Consider the following 19,952-nt stretch of genomic DNA (forward strand, 5'->3'; position numbering starts at 1 on the left):
CAAAACGGGGGGGGGAATCACCATAACAAAAAAAGATTGGACCCCCCTACTAAGTGTGTCATTAGTGATCTAGGTTTAGAAACTAATAACACCCAAGTTAAACTAGATCCCAAGCAGTTAGAGCTTTTGATTAGCATAATAGATACGAAGCTTGATAAAATTATTATGCCTCTAATGGATAGACTTGACACTCTCTCAGAGGAAATTAAGAGGCTGGGTGGTCTTTTGAACACGCATACAGGGACAAAGGTAAATTTAGAGGACTCATCAACGGTTAAGGCTTTTGAATCAAAAACTCCCAAGATTCCCAATGGGGGACTATGTCCTAATATTGTAGATGTATCTAACTCAACGATGGGCCAAAGCACATCATCAAAATCTACGGTAGTGGATAAGCCAGGGAACATCGCCGTCAAGCCTAAAAGCTATGGTTACTCTACGCCTAATTTACCCCCAGAATGTGCACCATATGTGGTGGTTTTAACAAATGTTCCACCACTTCTGGACACCGGGTCTAGAAGTAATCAAGAAACTCACGAGTCCCTTAAGAATAAAACGGTGGCTTGGCTTAATCGAGAGTGTGGTTACCCAGTAGCACTGTCAGATCAAATTTTAACCACTACCAGAGCTAACTGGATAGGGAATTCTTCCAAAAGTACTAATGGCGATTGTGTGATTGTCAATTTTAACAATCCCCAACTAGCTACTACTACTCTGCTCCGAGCCACATCTCGACCCTTGAACGATCAGGGAATTTCACTCAGACCGTTGGGGTTTTTCTATCAACATGTAATTAATAAACCATCTAATGTTTTGAAAAGGGGTAGTGGCAGTGCCCATAATGTGCCCAGCGGGTTTGAGGTGGTTACATCCAATCGGTTTCAATGCCTGAGCGGTTTGGGTTGTAACGATTGACTGGTTTCTGATGAGGCGCACTGTGAAGATGGAGCAGTAATCTGTGGTGCAGTGTCCGAAGGAATTACCTCCGGGCCGCTAGGTAATGTTAGTATCCCTCCTGACTTTTGCCCGTTAATTGGCGTTGCAGGCGATGTTGAGGGAGCTAAAGGAGCGGTTCCTGCAACTGACAATCACAGTTTGAGTCTAAGCATATTTTCCCAGGTTGAAGGCACTGAAACATCCTCTGGGCCTATGAGTAGCTTTCTTGTCAGCTGGAATGTTGCTGGCCTAGCATCTAAAGAAGATAGCCTGGGGTGGTCAGATTTTATTAATCTTTTTGACATTTGTTGTTTCCAAGAAACATGGTGTAAAAAAGTTTCGGGATACAATGGCTTTGTTTCCTATCAGTTACCTGCTATTGAATCCATCTCTGGAAGAGCTAAGGGAGGGCTTTTGGTTTTGATTTCCATCAAAATCCCCATTTTGGTTAAAAAGCATGTTCTAGTGGGGGCCCATTCCCAGATTTTATGGCTATGTGAGAAGGATGGGAGAAACATTCTCCTAATCAATTTTTATAATAATATATTTGACAGCACTAGGCACTTGGTGGTAGATGCACTGAGAAGTGCACTAGATGATATTATCGAGTGCTCTAATGTTGTTTTTGAATTTATTTTGGTGGGGGATTTTAATACCGTAGTTTGTCCCCTCTCTAATCATTGTTTGTGTGGGATTACCAACCACTTTGGGGATGTGGATGTTCATTTTCCTCATAATAAGTATGGGGATTCTCTGAACCATCTCTTAGTGGCCCTTGATATGGAAATATTGGTTACCGAAAAGAATGATCAAGGAGAAAGTATCCCGACATTTACGGGGAGGGGGGCAAATACTGTTATTGATTTTATTAGTATATTGTCAAGTCTTGTCCCATGGAGTTTGGCACCTAAGGTCGTGGATATTGTGCTTAGCGACCATAACTGTATTGTTGTAGAGTTTGTTTGGTGGAATAAAAAACCTGTACTTACACCGGGGATTATAGATAATATTGAACCACATAGACCCAACGGTACAAGCTTAAGATGGAATGGTGACAAAGCGGTTATGACGTCCAATTCTATTATCAATAGCTGCTTACCGGAAATCACTGTGATTCTCGAGCAGGCTGACGTCACTGCCGATCTTCTTCAACATTTTGTCCGAATTAATTCCATTATAGACCGAAACTTTACTAAATCTACCGAGTGTAAGTCTAAACAACATAGGGGTTGGTTCGATTGTGCTTGCACTCGGGCTCTTAAAGAGCTTAAAGACGCACTGGTAACAAAACCTAGAGCTAGGGACCAGGTGTCTCAGCTTAGATTAAACTATAAGAATACAGTTAAGCGCAGGAAGATAGAATTACAACATGAGGCCTGGGATAAATTGACACAGGCCGCCGAACGGAAAGATTGTACATTTTTCTGGGCCACGGTCAATTGCCCTTTTTTAAAAGATGAGAAGGTTCCAGAACTAACCTCAATGGTTAGTATGGATACATGGATTTCCCATTTTTCTATTATTTTTGATTCAGATAATGCTTTGGCCATTCAAAATGATTGCTGGCCCATAGTACCCTTGGATATCAGTATCACGGAGGTTCTAGGTAGCATTGGTGCTAGCAAAGGTGGAAAGGCCCAGGGCCCCGATGGGGTGCCCATTGACGTTTATAAGTTAGTGCCAGAGGTATGGGGTCCTATGCTGGTTAAAGTTTTTAATGCCGCAGTCTGCTTTGGGGTGCCCCCAACTTGGGAGGAATCAATTATCATTCCTATCTTCAAGAAAGGTGATCGGGGGGATGTAAAGAACTATCGCCCCATTTCCCTGTTGGATTCCTCTGTAAAAATAATGAGCAGGGTACTCCTGGTTAGGCTGGAAGAATGGGCAGAAAATAATGGCATTCTGGCTAACTGCCAGTATGGGTTCAGAAAGGGCCGTGGGACGATCGAGCAATGCCTGAATCTCGAACTTCTGATTGGGAAATACACCCAGGCCAGGAAGGTCTCTATTTATCTCTGCTTTGCAGATTTAAGTAGCGCCTTCGATTTGGTGGATCATGCTATTCTCTGGGCCAAGCTGATTGAAATGGGGGTACCTGAGGGCATTATCTTTTTCTTGGCCCGTCTTTACGAAAAACTCCGTACTAGTGTACGGTATGGTTCTAATGGGGAGTGTACCACCAAATTCCGGATCGGGCGGGGCATAAGACAGGGATGTGTTCTTGCCCCCTTGCTTTTTACCCTTTTTATCAATGAAGTGGACTCTGTCTTACAGTTAGTAGTGGCAGATGCCCCTAGAGTTAACAAGATCAATGTCCCGGTATTACTCTATGCGGATGATGCCGTTTTATTGTCCAGGACCCCGATAGGTCTTCAACGCTTAATGGATAGGTTTTCACAGTTTATTACATCTAGAAAACTAGTGATTAATAAAACCAAAACTTATACCATGGAGTGTGGCCCGGGGAAGAGTAAGCCCCATTCTTATTATATTGATCAACACAGGGTCCAACTAGTGGATAATTTTAGTTATCTTGGAATCACTTTCTCCAAGAACTGCAGTTGGGCCAGTGAGCATACTAGTGTTAGAGCTAAGATGGCTAGAAGCTCCAACGGGGTGTTTACTTTTGCCACTAAACTTGGGGACAAATGGATTAGTGATATGCTTAAGATCTTTCAGTCACGTTGCCTCTCCACCGCCCTTTATGGGGCGGGGATCTGGAGCTTTGCCCCGGCTGGGTGTTTACAGGTGGAGGAGAATGCCTTTCTGAAAAAATTGTTGAATCTACCCAAATCTGCTTCTAATGATTTAGTTCACAGTGAACTTGGTATCCCATTTCTAAATGATCTGATTCTCCTAAGGCCATTATTGTTGTGGCGGTCAATCTGGTTGAAAGAAGAGACGTCATTAAATAGAGCCATCATTAACGACTGTCTCACTGCTGATAATTATTTAAAGATCCCATGGATCAAATATATTGTCAACAGTTTTCAGGAGATTTATGGTATTGATATCAAAGCTGATAGGTATGGGGCTACAGTAATTTCCAAGTCAGAAATGAAGCATATCTTTCTGCTGTGTAAAACTGAGAGTCGAATTTGCAACAATGGAACTCTATCTACCTGTGTGCAATATAGCACTATGAATGAATTGAAGGGTTACCAACCGTATTTAACCCAGGTGACTAGAGTCTCTCACAAGTTTGTTTTAACCAGAATCAGAATGGGGATTGTGCATAAACTGGTTGCATTCCCTTCTATAAACAATCAGCCCGTTGGTCCCTGTCCGTGTGACAATCTGTCAGCACAAAGCACGATGCACTTTCTTCTGTTGTGCCCACTGTATGGAAATTTTCGTATAGCTTTTTTAAAACCTATCTTTGTAAAATTCGGTGTTAGGACAGTACATGATTCTTTTAAACTGCTTTTTAATCTACATCATCCCAATATTTGTTTCTTTACTGCAACATTTCTACTAAAAGCAATTAATGTCAGGGAAAGTATGAGTTTTTAAGTATTTATTTTCCCCCGTCTGTATTATATGTTTCTATTTTAGCTATATGCCGTTTATTGTGATGTTCTGTATTGCTATTAATTTTTATCATGTATGTGCTTTTATGGACATTATTTTTTGCTCCGAATAAAGCTTTATGAAATGAAATGAATGATAGCACAGGCTTACATTGCAGTCTTTGTTGGCATCCCACTGGAACTAGCTCAAGTGGATGTTGCCAGTACTTTTAAGATGGCCGCTGCACCTTGTGAGTGATTACCCTGCTCCTGCCTCTGATAAAGGCAACGATTAGTGAAGCGGAGGGAAGAGGGAGGGCCTGTTGTGGCCCCATTGGACCCCAGCGTGGTTAGCAAGGGTCACTCCCATAGGTCGTATCCATAATATCGCCTGTGAGGCCATTGCAGCGTCATACCATGAAAGGTACTGTTAGCGGTTGAGCCAGTCTGGATTGGTATGTATATTTAGGGTCAGTCCTCTCTAACCACGGAATGCCTGGTGATGTCTAAACAACTGAGATATGGGAGCTAAGACACACTAAGCCATTCCACACACATCTGCATATAAGCCCACAAAGAAAGCCTCCGTTTTGCTTGCCACTGTGTAAGCTTTGGAGCAGTTAATGATTTGTGAAAGCATAGCACTGAAATGTGAGTGAGGTGGGATGCCAACTGTAGAGCAGATATTGCGTTTTTCTGGAGGATATAAGAATAAAAGAGGTTTCTCAATTGATACAATTGACTACAGTGCGATTATTACCTGAAGTGGATATTAAAGAAACATACATAAGATTTGAAAACTACTAATTGAGTGCAAAGTGGTGATGTTGTTCCCTTCAGGAAAACGCAATATTTTTTCTAAAACTCTCACGCCACCAGATCAATGGGAGGTACCCACCTGCACCCAACACTATATGAAAAAAACCAAGAAGACGGTTTAAATATTCAAGGAGTGCAACAACTTTACTATTTTAAACTTTAGAGCAGAACCAAGTAGTTGGTGTAGAAGCCATCGCAGACATGAAAATCAATAGAGAATAACAATGAAACCTTATATTTCATGATGGATAATTTCAGCAGAAGCTCGAATATTGTTTGCTATGAGGGCTAAAGTTTGTGAACACGGTGACAAATTGTAATTCAGAGTCTAGGGATTTGAGCTAGAATGCTGCGACTGTGACAGTGCAAAAGCAATATGAGGCTCCTTAAGGTGGGAAAATATGAGGCAGACAAGCCTAACTCTCTTTATTTACGACCTCCACTTGGGGTACCTGCACCCTTATCTATAGACTTTTTCAGGTTTCTTGTCTAAGGCTGTTAACTAGTTCTGGTCTATTTTGGTAACCTATTCACTTTACAAATAATCACTGAATTTCTTAAATGTATATGGTTTTAACTTTGAGCCTGAATTTCTTTACAACACTAACGCTAAAAGTTGGGCTCCCCAGTCATGTGACCATATCTGCATGTGCATTTTAACTATTTACTCCATGTAAGCATATAAAGGTTTTCAATGTCATCAAGTAAAGATGCTGAAAATATGCAGTATTGCAATCGCTATGTGCTCGATATGGTCTTGATGCTTGGAAGCACCTGGCTGTGGGAGATCGGAAGTACTCGTTCTGGTCCGTAGTCCGCAATGCCTACTCTAGAATAAATAGCCTGTTGGTATGTAAGAAGGTTCTGGCTCCAGTGTTCCTTGTCTATTGCAGACTCCCAATTCTCTGCTTTTACTTCCATTTGTATTGGTCATATGAACTATCAAAAGCCATTGAGCAGTCTCCTGGAGGCTTTGTAAGTATGATCTAACTAACCCTCGTTTTAAAATTACTACACTTGATCATGTCAACTTGTTCTTTGCTACCAACTTGAGCACTACTGGAAACCTAACCTCGATTTGGAAAGGATGTACTAAGTGCGTGTACATCAGCTTGTGAGGCTTCATGAAGTCATTGACCAGGAAGTTGAAATGCACCTCAGGCTCAAATACAAGCAAAGGAGGATAGGAGTCAGCCAGCGGATGAAGCTCCCTCTAGGGTTGCTCTTGCAGGGCTCAAGGGCGATTATATGTTTGCCGAACATGTTCTGTCAGTATGGTTGCAACCATATTGTTCTAGGCTGTGAAGAGGGTGACGAGACAAACCCCACGCTTGCAGGGAAGAGGGGCTTCACAAGTGGTATGGAACCAATTACTGTCTGCAGGCAGGATAATAGATCAGAAGGGTACAAACAACCCACGCAGAAAGTATTATGAGGTACTGCAACATGGGAACCGGTTGAGAACTGAGGCAAATGTGAAAAGTTACTGAGGCAGTGTGCGCTGCCAGCTGTGGTCCAGGAATGGCTAGTTGCTTTGGGTCAGAGATTGCAGACCAGAAGGCAATACTCCTGCCACTGCAGGCTTTCAAGTTAACTGGAATTTTGAGGTGCTATCTTTAATGGGGGACCTTTGCTGCTCAGGAGCTTGATATTCGTTTGAAATCAACCCCGATGATGGATCATTTCAAACAAATCACTTCAAGCGCCTCATTTTCATTTGTTTAGGTATGGAAATTAACCACCTGTTTGAAAAATCGCAGGAATGGATTGTGTGGTAGTTATTAAATGAGCTGAGGAAATGGATTACTCTCCCACTATCACTAGCAGTTTTACCGAAAGTTTTATTTGTATTCACAAACACCACGTTACTTTCTGAACATATTTGTCACTGGCTTTCACATATAGTCCAGAATCTTCTTTGCCCCGGTAACTGCCTAGCATGTGATATGATAGACTACGAAGATCCACTACGATGGGTGGCTTTGAGTCCCGGAGATGTCGCAGTATTGATTATGGGGCACCCAGATTACAACAGATGTTGACCAGGTGTAGATCCACCCTTGTCATGCCAGTAGATAAGACTGAGGAGGAGAGTGTGTGTGGGAAGGAAGGCTCTAGTACTGTCCCCCCTTCAGTAATGTGAAATGTTAGAAGTTGCTCTCAAATAGTTTGTAAGTTCTGGGCTAAGTTTAAGCATGCAACTGTTGACATGCGCCTGGTTTTGGATAGCGCACATGTGGGTGATGACTAAGCCTTGAGAGTGTTTTGAACTGTGCAATTGAGAAGCTGGCTGCTATTTCCCCTGACCAACTTTATGGACCTGGAGAAGTTGATTGCAAATCTAGGGTCTGAGAAAGAGATTGCCTTTGATACTCTGGCGCCTCACGTGAAGCAGCCCATCTGTTGCTGAAAAATCAAACTTGATAATGCCCCGATGGAGACAGTACTTTGCTTCTCCAAAAATAGCAATAAGCGTTCTAGTATTGTCATGGATCTTCGGGGGGTGGAGAATATTGGAAATTGGAGTTTGGATCTGGATACTGAACTTTCAGATACATGGGACATATGTCATAACTTTACAAGGAAGGTCTTGAGAAGTGCCTAATGATCCGTTTCAAATGTTTACGTTGCTTTTATAATATACCTTTCAGTGCTCGAAATGACAGGAGATTGGCTTCCCGATATCCATCTGATCTGGTCCTGGCCATTATTAGCTATAGGGAGGGCATGTATGGGTGGCGTAGTGTCTTTACCGGGTCTTTGTGTAGAATGATCTTTCATAGTTGACTTGGCCGTATGTGCAAAGCTAGTGCGTGTGTAAAGGTTTAAACTTGTGCTTGATGTCTAAACGTGGAATGACCCTTCCATGGAGCGTGGTTAGGAGGAAACCTTTAATAGAATGTGTTAGGCTCAAACCGGTTTATAATTGCAAGGAATGTACCTCGATAAAATGACATTCTCACACATCGACATGCAGGCAGAATGAAATATAAAACATTATTATTTGCACTGTAGCACGTTTCTGGTGTGATTGCTACTTATATGTGCACTTGTGCAGTTGGGCTCACCATTGTGAAAATGGGAAAGATTCAACTTGCTGTCAGAGGCCTTTCAAAGAGGCAAGGAAAGTATTAAAAACTGATGATAGCTCGCTATGTACATATCAATAATAGGGCTGCTCCATACTGAGGTGGCCCATGTGACGACATAGATGAGAGCAGTGGTCAAGTTGTCTATGATGTTAGGATCAAAAGTTGCATTAATACCTGCCTACCATACACGTCACAGCGGTGGAGAGTGAGTCTTGGAAGTTATAACAACATGCAGAATTATAGATAGGAAGCTGAAGATGTCAGTTGTCATTTGGAACAACGAGGTGGAAATCTTTTTTTAATTTTTTCAAATTATTTTTTTACAGCTACCCATCTACAATTTTGGAATGTTAGAATTGTATATCTTTTACATATGTCCCCATATCAAGAGGAAGTCAAGCACAACATGGAATCATCTCCTTCAGCCCCTCCCCCTAAAAGTACTTTCCGAATATTAATAACCTGATGTCCTGCCTTCCCCATCCACTGCCATTGCTAGGGCCTTCTGGGGAACACGTCTTCGTTTCCCCGCAGCAGTGCGTAGCCGGGTTACGGATCTGATACTCATGCTGAAGGCGCTCTACCAGAGCCGCACATAACTCCATAGTCCTCTGAAGCTCATGTAGATGTTGAGTTTTAGTAGCGTGCGCTTTACGATGCCAAAGAGGAAATCCACATGAATATGAGATCTAGACTTGAGGAGACAGTTCCAAATACCTCAGTGGGTAAGAAGAGACCGCGATGGAGGGGTTTCATCACAGACGTCTCACCCTTGGCTCTCTTGAACATACCATATGAGAATGGCCCATTCTCTTGTGCTGCAATAACACGTTTGATCTTGCAGTGCAAACACAGAGGCTGTAATCCTTCCGATAGGCCACACACAACCTAGGGCCCAAAACGTCAAGGAAAGAACCTCACGATTACTGGGGGGTTCACTGCATTATTTATTATTATTCATAATGACCATATATCTAGCAGCTGTTCATGGGAACTGGTGCTTTTCCCTAGCCTTGTTTTATTGAGTTTTACAGTAATTGGCACATTATGATTACATTGCATTACATAGATTATTTTTACATAGTGCATAATATTAAAGGACACATTAGTACAATTTCAATTCTTTTGTTCCAGCTTTCGTTCTGTGGAAAGTGCACTTTTTGGGTAAATCGGTTCTCCCTTCGCTTGAAGTATAACTTATTCTCTTTAGGTCTGGCGGCAGCCAAGACATTTCTTTTATACTTACTCATGATTGCTTTTAGCCAGCCCTCTTTACGCTTTGTTCCGTTACTGTGTCAGTCACATTTTTCTTCGACCCATTACAGAATGGAGCAGTGGGGCGGCCCTCTTCAGCCATTGACTAGCTTCACTGAGTGACTTCATTCTGCCGTTAAGCAAGGAGCACCCCAACACACAAAGGAGCGCCCTTGAATGGCAGGACTACTGTGTAAACGTGCTCTTTGAGCCCCCTAAAAAATTGCTTTAAACCGCTTTTATTTATTTTGATATATTTTTGTTAAAAGATTTAGGTCTCAGTAGCGTCCCCAACAATAACGTTTTGTAAACATATGAGAAATCAAAACAAGGCTTAATGAAGCCAGAAGGATGGCAGCCAACATCAGACCTTTTGGATTTTCCCATGCTTGTTCTGTTCTTGTTATTTTTCTATCTGCTTTAGATGGCGTTCTATCCTTTCTTTGTTGTACACTGGAATGCTATCCATAGTTGACTTTGTAATAGTAAACCATCAACCAAAGAGACTGTAATAAGCATGTGTATTAAGTGACTGTGTCAAGTGTGAACTCTAGCCTCGTCTCAGGTTGGTGCTGAGGTACAGCACCGAGCAGGCTGTGGGCATCATGCTTAACGTTTTCGCTATTATGTGCAAGAGTAGGGGCGTGGGCGCAGCATCTCTGTGTCTTAAGGTTGCGTCATATTTTGAATATATGATTGAACCTGTTGGCCCTAGCTGCTTCTCTGTGCAGTGTCAAACTGCCTATCTCTGCCAGCTTGTGGACATCTTTCCCATATTGCTTTTATAAGGGCTGGAGCTGATTTCCAGTTTATGGCAGTAGTTTTTTTGCTCATTATTAATTTCAAATCCATGAACGTATTACCTGCCTTTTTTCATTTTATGCGAGGGAACTATCCCAAAAGGCATCCCGTGGGTGTGTATAACTCTTCCTTTCCTAATGCAGTCTCGGGGTGCGCTGCAAGGCCCTTCCAGTACTTTACTAATGCCCGGCAGTGCCAGACCGTGTGGTAAAACCCTGCTTCACTCTTGCTCAACTAGGACATGTTGATGGGATTACTTCTGAGTTTTGAGTAAGTCTTTTAGGTGTTTATTAGGTTCTATGAAGAAAAATAAATTGTGTGTATTTGAAAACGACATTGCCTGACACCTTCTATGTATATATTGGAATCCATGTCTTCTCTATAGTAAAGTTCAACTCTGTTTCCCACACTTACCTAATTATTACTGAGCTGGCCTAATTTTTACTACTGTTGCATAAGGACTTGTTTCTACTTATAAATTATTAGATTATTTTGTAACCTTTTCTTTATTATTCTGACTTTTTAATGTTGTGACTTAAGTAAAAGCCTGGGGGTGGTAGGCAATTTTGTCTCTCACTAGACCCGAGGCAGATGGAGCCCCCAGCCCCCCAATGCTTCCACCGAAGGGGATCAGCGCTGCAGTGGGATATTTGCTGTTTTCTGTTGTTCTTAAATTCTGCAGTGTTCTGATGTAGGTCAACAAGACCTGAAATATTCTGCTGAATCTAAACGGGGTCTACAATGGGCTGCTGTCCAGAGTTGGGACCGGTCGTATACCAGCTTTATGGATCAGCCATTCACGTTTTCAAACGGACGAATCTGGTGTGTTCTCCTCCAGTGATCTGCATGTTATGTTGCTTCTTTTGTCAGCCAACAAGATATTTGCACTTACCAAGTCTACTTTAATTTCAGTAATGCAGACACTGCAACCCGTGCTGTAGAGATGGAACATGAGGCTTTCCGGAGCAGCAAGATGGTTAATCTCTACAAGGCGACCATGCTGAAGAAAGTATGCTACCACTGATCGAGGGGGTGGGAGTGCAAAAGACATAGACTGCCTTGTGGGGGATGGGATGGGATGGGGTTCAATTACTCTTAAGAGTGGGAGTAGATTGAAGAAGAGATGGCAAGTCTCTAAGAACGCAGGAGTGGATTGTGATGGTGGAAGGATTGTGTAGACACATTACATCGAGAGCACAGAAGAGCCGCTTCTACTTGTGCCATCTACTGTGGGGAGACTAGGCCTGTTGAGATGACTCTGGGTATTAATACAGCAGTAAGACCTACATTTCCCCTCTCTTTTCAGGTGGCGGAGATTAACAAAGCGTCAAAGGTGGGTGAAATGTATTCTGCGTTCATGCCAGAGCACGGAAAAAGCACAGAGACCACAAAGGAGTCTTCAGCCTCGGAACTTGAAGATGGCTTTGTTCCTGCTTCACAAGTCTATTCTTCGGTTAGTCCAATTAGGACTAGGTTTGAAATCAGCCTGGCAGAGAAACACAAGGAAGAGACCATGGAACATAGATTTAGAAAGAACACATTTTATGCAATTACCAATCACACACGTTTAGTACTGTCCAGGGACTCCCAGTGCTACCCAGCACATTTACTTGTAGGGAAAAGCTGGAGATGGCACTTTTCTTTACTGACATCCTAAAAGGGACAGGTAGTGGGCACTGTCGGGTTGGGTAAGAGCTGGATGGGTAGGGTGGGATCCAAATTCGTTTTTAGCATTTACTTTATTGTTAGTAGCACAACCTGATATCACACTACCTTCCCACTTACATGGCTTGAAAAAGTCATAGCGAATGGGAGACCTCTTTTCATAGAGGTTGAGGACTAACCTGGGCGTTAGAAAAATTCAAAGGAACCCCAAAATTATTCCGCTGGAGAGGGGTATATGGGTCAAAGAAAGCAACAAAAAAATCCCAACTAAAGTGTATTCAAGGCTGTTGGCTAAAAAGGGGGTTTTACTGCTTACCTCGTTAAATGTCAACCTACCCATTATGCTTTGCTTTCTAGGTACAGTTCCCACTTAGCAGCTACTCATTGGAATGCTCTACCACCCTATTAGAGGGAGATTTCCAAGCCAATCCCATTACGCAAGAGGCTAACAACTTTTCTGTACGAAAAGTAGTCCATCATTAACCTCGATATGAAGCTTCCCTGCATTTTGTATGTCAACCCTAGCTCCAAGATATCACTTCGGGGAGGAGCAGTGCGCTATATAAATGAAATATATAGAATAAGCAACTCCTACTATTCCATTTAGCATCAGAAATGTAGAGAATTTTTATATTTTACGTAGTAACAATTAACTCGATTTTATTTTATATACAAAATACCAAATTGAGTATTTTTCAAAACTCATTCGTATACCAAAACTGAGTTCATGCAGCTGGATACAGCAATACAAATACAGCATATGTCACCCTGAACACACGTCTCTTTCTGCCTTTGGGACATTCCGAACAGTACATTTCTGCTGAGTCCAGTGGGTGTTTAAAAATTGACAGTTCGGAATTTTGGTGGTATTTCTTAAGTTCATCACCCTCTCATGACAAAATTCCAAATCAGCATAGATCCTTCAGCATGTAATTCCATAATTTTAGGAGAGTACACACTGGTAAAGAACCCTACTTCCACATTTCGAAGATTCACTTCTTGACGTTGCCCAATTACTCAAACTATTACAAAATAATGGGGTGACGCATACTATTCCATGGACCTGGTTACTGCTCGGTATAGAAAACAATGGTCCCAGACTAATTGCCTTAGGAAGGTATTTTTTATGTCAAAATCTTTGAACATGATACAAATAGAACTTAAGTTACATCATAAGTGTACCCCAGTAGTTTCTCAATTCAATTAGGTATATACTCAAAAAGACACACAAGCACCAGAAATAGCTTCAATAGTGACTGTTTAATCTCACAGTTATTATAACAGATCACTGTAGGGAATGTTTGAAAACAGAAAAGAGGGTTACTCCAGGGGGAGTGTGGAAAAAGGATTGTGCTCGTGAGGATAGAACAGATGTATAGGGAGGGTAATCAGAGAGTAGTTAAAAAAATTCAATTACACATACTAATGTCCTTAGTAAACTGGTCGTGGTTTACAGTAGCACCAGTTTTACAATGGGGCCTCTCTCTCATGGATCCAAAAGTACTTTTCTGGTTCTTGATGTTGTACAGAGTATAATCTTCTGTAAAGAGGTAGGGATTGGGTGAAGTAGGGTACAGGCTCACTAGGGGAAAATATCGATGTTTCGACCCTGGTGCATAGAGGGTGGTTTGTATCCTCTGCAGGTGGGTCTTCCTCAGGACGGGGATGGGGGGGAACAACCTGTCTCAAGGCGAAGTCAGGGTTACAGCCCCTCAGGTGGTGGTCTGCATAATTGTAGCGGTGAATTCGAATAGGTATTGAAATACAATGTACTGTACTCCTCCAGTCAGGCTTGCTAACATCCCTTAATCCACCAGTGTTAGGATTCAGTCGACACTGCTGTCCTGAAAACTGCACATTGTATTTCAATACCTATTCTAATTCACCGCTACAATTATTACGATACTAGGTTGAAATATTGTTGACCATCGTCCTGCTACAGGACATGTTTGCCAGAAAATGTACTTTATGCCGATACAATTGTCTCGATGTCGTAAATCTGGGAGATGAGCTACTCTGCTTAGTATTAATTTTATTGGGGAAGGGGTTTGAATCATGGAGACTGATCCTAAATCGGTTTCTTAGTTCTTCCTAGTGCATCTCCCCATTGTTAATCTATTTGCTGCCTAGGGAAAAATGTCTTATTAAATGATTGAGATGATTTGTTAGTAAACGTAAGCAATGATTTCTTTGGCTTGTTTTTTTTTTAACCAACGTTTAGGCTAAACGTGAAAATCAGCTAGGTTTAAAACATTTGTATGTAAGCTTAGGGATTCATGCTCCTAGTTTGAATGTTGAGTCCAGATCTGAAGAGAGTTGAGCTACTTGACCCTGCTTGGGGGACTCATCTTAAATGGAACGTTCTGCCATGGCCATCATCATTGTCCTCAAGCATAGGCTCCTTCTCATCTGATTTTCATTTCTCAAATCGGTATGGTCGTTTCATTTGGTATTTCAAACACATGAAAGTAACAATCTAGTTCAAGAGATGTTAGCTTTAAAGTCTGAATGGACATTTTGTGGCCTTCAAGCAATCGGGTATCAACTTTTTCTAATATGTAAAGTGGTAACTGGCGAACCTCAGGCTGTCATAGAGCAAATATTTCTTACTGACCTTTTGCTATTATCAGAAAACATGACTGAATATTAGATCTTTTTGGAGGTATGGGGAATATTTACTTAAAACATTTTGCAAATTGCATTGTCCCTCTGAGGCTAGGTGACCCCAAGGTCAAATCTGTTTCTGTTTGAAAGACGTGATGGGTGCTATTGGGTAGGTACAGTGAGAACAGCATTCTCTAAAGTTTTGTGATCTTAACTATATAATAACATTTATGGTAAACTAAAGACGTTCTTCCAAAGCTGCGGACAGAGACATGTTACTTGTAGGAGTCACAGAGAAGAGAGATATAAAGAGATGTATCTAAATGAAAGAAACCATATGCAATCTTTTTCCCTTCCTCCCATTTCCTTCTCTCTCCTTCCATCCTCTTTTGCAAGCGCTGTATAATTTCACTTTGTTTCATAACGGATATTAAATCTCATTCTTTTTCTCTTCATGTAGTTTAAACCCAGACGGATTGGTGCTGGTGTGCGTACGGCTCATGGACAGTTTCAGACTGCTTCTGACCTGCTCAAGCAGTCAAAGGCGGGAGAAACTGAAGGAGCAATTTCAAGTTCCACGTCAACCACCGAGCAAAGTCAATCCAGGAAAGAGACCTTGAGTTCAGCACTTCATGACAATTTATGTCCTCCCAAAAATAAAGAGGAAACAGCAGGAGAATCTCAGGAGACCATGGAAGTGAGCCCCCTTCCCACCAAGGAAGAATCCACTGCAAACTCAAAAAATGCTCTCTTGTCTGATAGTCCCAAAAAGCCCAAACCTAGAAAAAAGCAACTTCAGCTGGCAGAGGCAGCCAAAAAAGATTCCCAGAATATCTCCAAGTTTTTCCAGCTTGGAGTAAAATCCGAGCCCAGGACTTCTGGAAATATCCCCAAGGTGAATGAAGAGGTGGACTGTAATATCAGAGAGGCACAGCCTCCGACTGCTCACCAAAACAATGCTCCTGAGAACAATGTCTTCATAGATACAGAGGATGCCACAGCTACAGTCCACTGTAGGGATAACGAATCACGGACCGTGGTTGAGGATGGGCAGACTGGCATAGGACTTACATGTTTTGGAAGGACAGATGAGAATCTGCTAAGCAAGCAACACCAGGAACCAGGGACTGGGGTCTACTTAGACAACGTGAAGTGCTGTAACACAGAGGAGGCTGACGTGGAAAAGAGGTGAGGAACTTGGGTGTCCACGGGAGAATCAAGCTCAAAAAGGTAGGTAATATACTGCTGACCACTATTCTGTATGTTAAACAAATTAAAAAGGCTGTAAAGGGCAGCAGATCAACATTCAAGCATGACCAGTCTGCTCTCAAAACCACCACACCTGTGCATGCGTCTTCTGCAGTTCTGTTATTGTGCATTCTCCACTTTCGTTTTGCCCTCGTATGAATGCACCTTGAGTGTGCTCTCTTCTGCTGCAGAGTTACACACTGCACAGGCCATGTACACAGTTCATTATGACCCCTGTTGTAATTGCTCACCCTTGGTGCCATTGGTGGCAGTTACAACCCTGCACTATGTTGTCCTTGCCCTGTACCCTCACAACTTCATCTTCTCACAATCACATTCATTAGTCAATAGCGTCCTTTTTGGCATCCTCTGCTTGTGTACTCCAGTGCTTCATTCTGCAGGCAGCGACTCTGTAATATTTGTGGTCCGGGTCTATATCATGAGTGCTTCCATCGCCCGACGACAATGTCATGTCCTGGAATCACCGTCCTAGGGCGGTCATGTCCTTCCTCTGTGCTTTCACTGTGCACTTCCCCTCAGTGTCATGTCCTGCAGGCAGTCCCTGGACTATGGTGTCCTTGCAGAACATAGTCCTTGCTTCCATCCATTGCTCTGTATCCTCAACACTTCGATTCTGATCTGTTATTGAGGGGTCTATAGTAACAGAGAAATCAGAAGGGGGCTATAAAAACAGAGAAATCACACAAGAGAATTCTAAAGGCTTTCTGAGCCTTAGCTGAGCTTCCACAGGACTCCAGGCGGACAGAGCTGTTAGCACATAGCGGTGGGTTTAAATGTTTCTGATGTACCCTTGGCTCGCTGTAGTGTGACCTAAATGTGCCATTGGCGTCGCAGATATAGAAAAAAACAAAAGAACTTCTAAAAAAAAAAAAGAGTAAATATGTATTAATAAAACCATTAAAAGGTTGAGAGGGAAATAGTTGTTTTGAAGCGGAGGGATGAATCTTTCTAATCATTCCAAAATAGTCTGTTTGGCTTAGAAATCTGTTGACTTTTAGCAAAAGTAAAAGTAAATTCATCAAATGTTTTAAGGGCACACCTGAGTACCTCAGCCAGTCAGGATTCTCATGCAGGCTGGCACAGTGGACAATAAGCCAGCAATAGTACAGCTAAGGAGAATTGGGATCTATTCGGAACCAGTTTATTAATGTTTTGTGTGCTTCTGGTAGCTTTGCAAGTTCATCTCCTCAAATAGACCGACTCAGTCTGGGTGCTCTCAGCCAGCAATAGAGGCTGAAACCGCAGTGGATTGTTGTATCTTATTTTGATCTTTCCAGGCATGAAAGATAAGCTAACGTCATGTTTTCCTGGATTCCCCAACACCTACGCAAAAGTACTACTACTCTTTCCTTCCTCGGGTACTCTGATCCCAGGTAGGGTACTAGGCCGTCACCAGCCATTGTAATTGATATCAAGAAACCCAATTCACAAAACCCTGTGTGCACTTTTTCAGCTGCCAGAATACCCCTGGTAATTGTGCGTGTGTGGTTTCTGAACCCACATGCCCAAATTCACCATGCTTTGTGCTGGTCTAGGTAGGGCCAGCAAGTGTATGTGCGGCACTCATATTTCTAAACTTTATCTCCATGCACAACAAAGCAGCGGGCCCCGTCTGCACTGGCTTTAATGGTCTAATTTGGCAGGTTAACATTTACTTTTCCACTCCTGAATCCATATGTGATCCACTCATGCATTCATGTGTGGATTACGGAGTCTATAAAGCGGGCGGGTTGTTTCTGACCCCACATGTGCCTTACGCCTCTTTTGCGCATACGTCTGTGAATGAAAGATCCCCTGGAAACTGTATCTACCACAGACCTGGCATACCCTGAGAATAACATGTGCATGCATGAGCTCAAGCCTATTTGTACACTTGCATCACATTTTGCACACATGCAAATTCTCACTGAGAATCAGAGTATCCGTAAAATACACTTTTGCGCCCAATAAAACAATGTTGTGCACAAGAACTTGTTTTCCACCAAGCAGCGCTTAGTAGCAATGAGGTCCTCCTGTATTTCATTTTATGTAGTCCGCACCTGGAACCGACAAATCATGGATTCAAGGAGAAATGTTGCATATCTCCCTGAAAAAAACACCCCTAACAGATGCATCTTTAAGATGGTGCTGCTTTGCAGTGAGTAATTGGCTTTGCTTGATGATGGCAAATGGATGATCTTTGGGCCAAGTCCCAAAAGGCAAGTATTGAGTTACATTGCTTTTCTGATGGATACTTCTTCCTGCAGCTTCATCACCTCATGAATCCCTCTAGTTGCCATACTTGACCTGGAAAATGTTAAAGTTCTCCTGCGTTTGGTAGATGACGTGATGGCTCCTGCCTAACATTGGTGCCTCTCCGGTTTTTACGTCACGAAGCAGAATATGGTGTGACCCTGATGTCAGTTCTGTTTTTTTCTGTACCCTTGAACGCGGAGCTGGAGTTGCGGACCATTCGAAAATTGTTAGAATATTGCATTTTGCTGTGCGTTTAGGGCGATGTCACAGAACAAGAGGTCAGGCTGTTATATGTGCTGCTTCTGCCGCTCCCAAGATTTTTTTTTAAATAAGTTTACATATGCCTCCAGCTCTGCTGCCGGTAGAGATTTTTGCCTCCGGCGTCTATCATGTACCTGATTTGATGATGTTACGCATCTGGAGACCATAACAAGCAACTCCACCTCTTTAGATCCCACTCCACGGATAGGTGTGGAAGTGCAGCTTTTCATCTAAATGACTTTTTGTTCCACTTCAGCACTTATTGAATGGAGAGCTCGTCTTCATCTTGACGTCAGTCCAGAGTGTGAGACGGATCTCTGGTCGTTACATTCATTCTGACTTCGGCCTCAACTTCATTTTCGGAATCAAATCCTACTTTAGTGGAAATAACTCCAGCATTGGTACCTGGCTCTGTTCTGGCTCAGTGTTCGTCACTGCTGATTCAACTACTAGCTTTTCTGTCCCCTGGTGCTGACCCCATTGAGATGGCAACCTCCACCCTGGCCTTGCGAATTATGCTGTGCTCTCCCCTGACTCGTTGCATTGTGCCTACAGGACCTTTGACTGTGCTGGAGTTCTTTTCCTCTGGACTGGTCAACCCCTACCAATAATGTTAACGTTACATCAGCATCGCAACCATTATTATGCTGCTGAAGATCTCACCATCTGTTTGTGTCAGCACCGATACCATCACAGTATATGCTGGTGGCTCTGGCTCGGTTTTCAGGACATGTGGGTGTCTTGTCATAAGCATCGCACAAGCCTTGCTCGGGCCTCAGTCAAGGTGTTTTGTGTTCAAAAGGTTCATAGTGAAGCAAAATCACTGTGTTTCTATTCAGACTCGGAACAGGTTCCTCTTTTCATTTTCAGAACCTAAATATGTTTATTACTTTGGATAGGTGTATCCTTGTTTGCCCCTCTGCATTCCATTGAGAGGACTTCGGGTCTTGTGGTTTTTGGCAATCAGGTCAAGATTCTAGCATAGGCCTAGCCATTTGTAGAGATTAAGGCTAACATTTTGGCTGAAATTCTGCAGACTGGCCCCTTACCGTCAATCAATTAATCAGGGTTTGTATAGCATGACTACTTACCCAAGAGGGTCTTGAGGCACTGAGGGTGGGATGGGGGCTACTTATCCGTCTGGGCCCTTGGGGTTCAGTCGAAGAGCCAGGTCTTGAGATCCTTCCTGAATTGAATCTGCAATGGGGCTTGAATGAGATGGAGAGGCAGAGTGTTCCAGGTCTTGGCGGCGAGGGAGAAGGCTCTTCCTCCGGTCCTGCTCTTGCTGATCCATGGGACGGTGGCCAGGGCCAGATGGGCAGACCAGGATGGGCAGACCAGTGGTATATGGTAGGTACATGGAATGAGAGGCGGTGGTTCAGATATGCTGGTCCTGCATCGTGGAGGGCTTTGTAGGCGTGTGTGAGGAACTTGAAAGTGACTCTTTTGCTGACTGGGAGCCAGTGGACTTCTCGCAGGTGTTTGGTGATGTGGCTGCAGTGGTAGA

At 42.8% G+C, this 19,952-nt stretch overlaps 1 protein-coding gene across 2 annotated transcripts in view; it reads left to right on the forward strand.

Moving 5' to 3' along the window:
- Window positions 1-19,952, forward strand: part of RECQL5 (RecQ like helicase 5) — a 669,413-nt gene that overhangs the window by 575,251 nt on the left and 74,210 nt on the right. For both annotated transcript variants that reach the window (XM_085616996.1, XM_085616997.1), the window contains exons 13-15: window positions 11,324-11,420; window positions 11,718-11,864; window positions 15,141-15,868. In XM_085616996.1, the coding sequence (XP_085473122.1) occupies window positions 11,324-11,420; window positions 11,718-11,864; window positions 15,141-15,868 (972 nt within the window). The remainder of the gene's footprint in view (window positions 1-11,323; window positions 11,421-11,717; window positions 11,865-15,140; window positions 15,869-19,952) is intronic.

Source organism: Triturus cristatus, chromosome 7 (genome assembly GCF_964204655.1).
Source record: "Triturus cristatus chromosome 7, aTriCri1.1, whole genome shotgun sequence".
Lineage (NCBI taxonomy): Eukaryota > Metazoa > Chordata > Amphibia > Caudata > Salamandridae > Triturus > Triturus cristatus.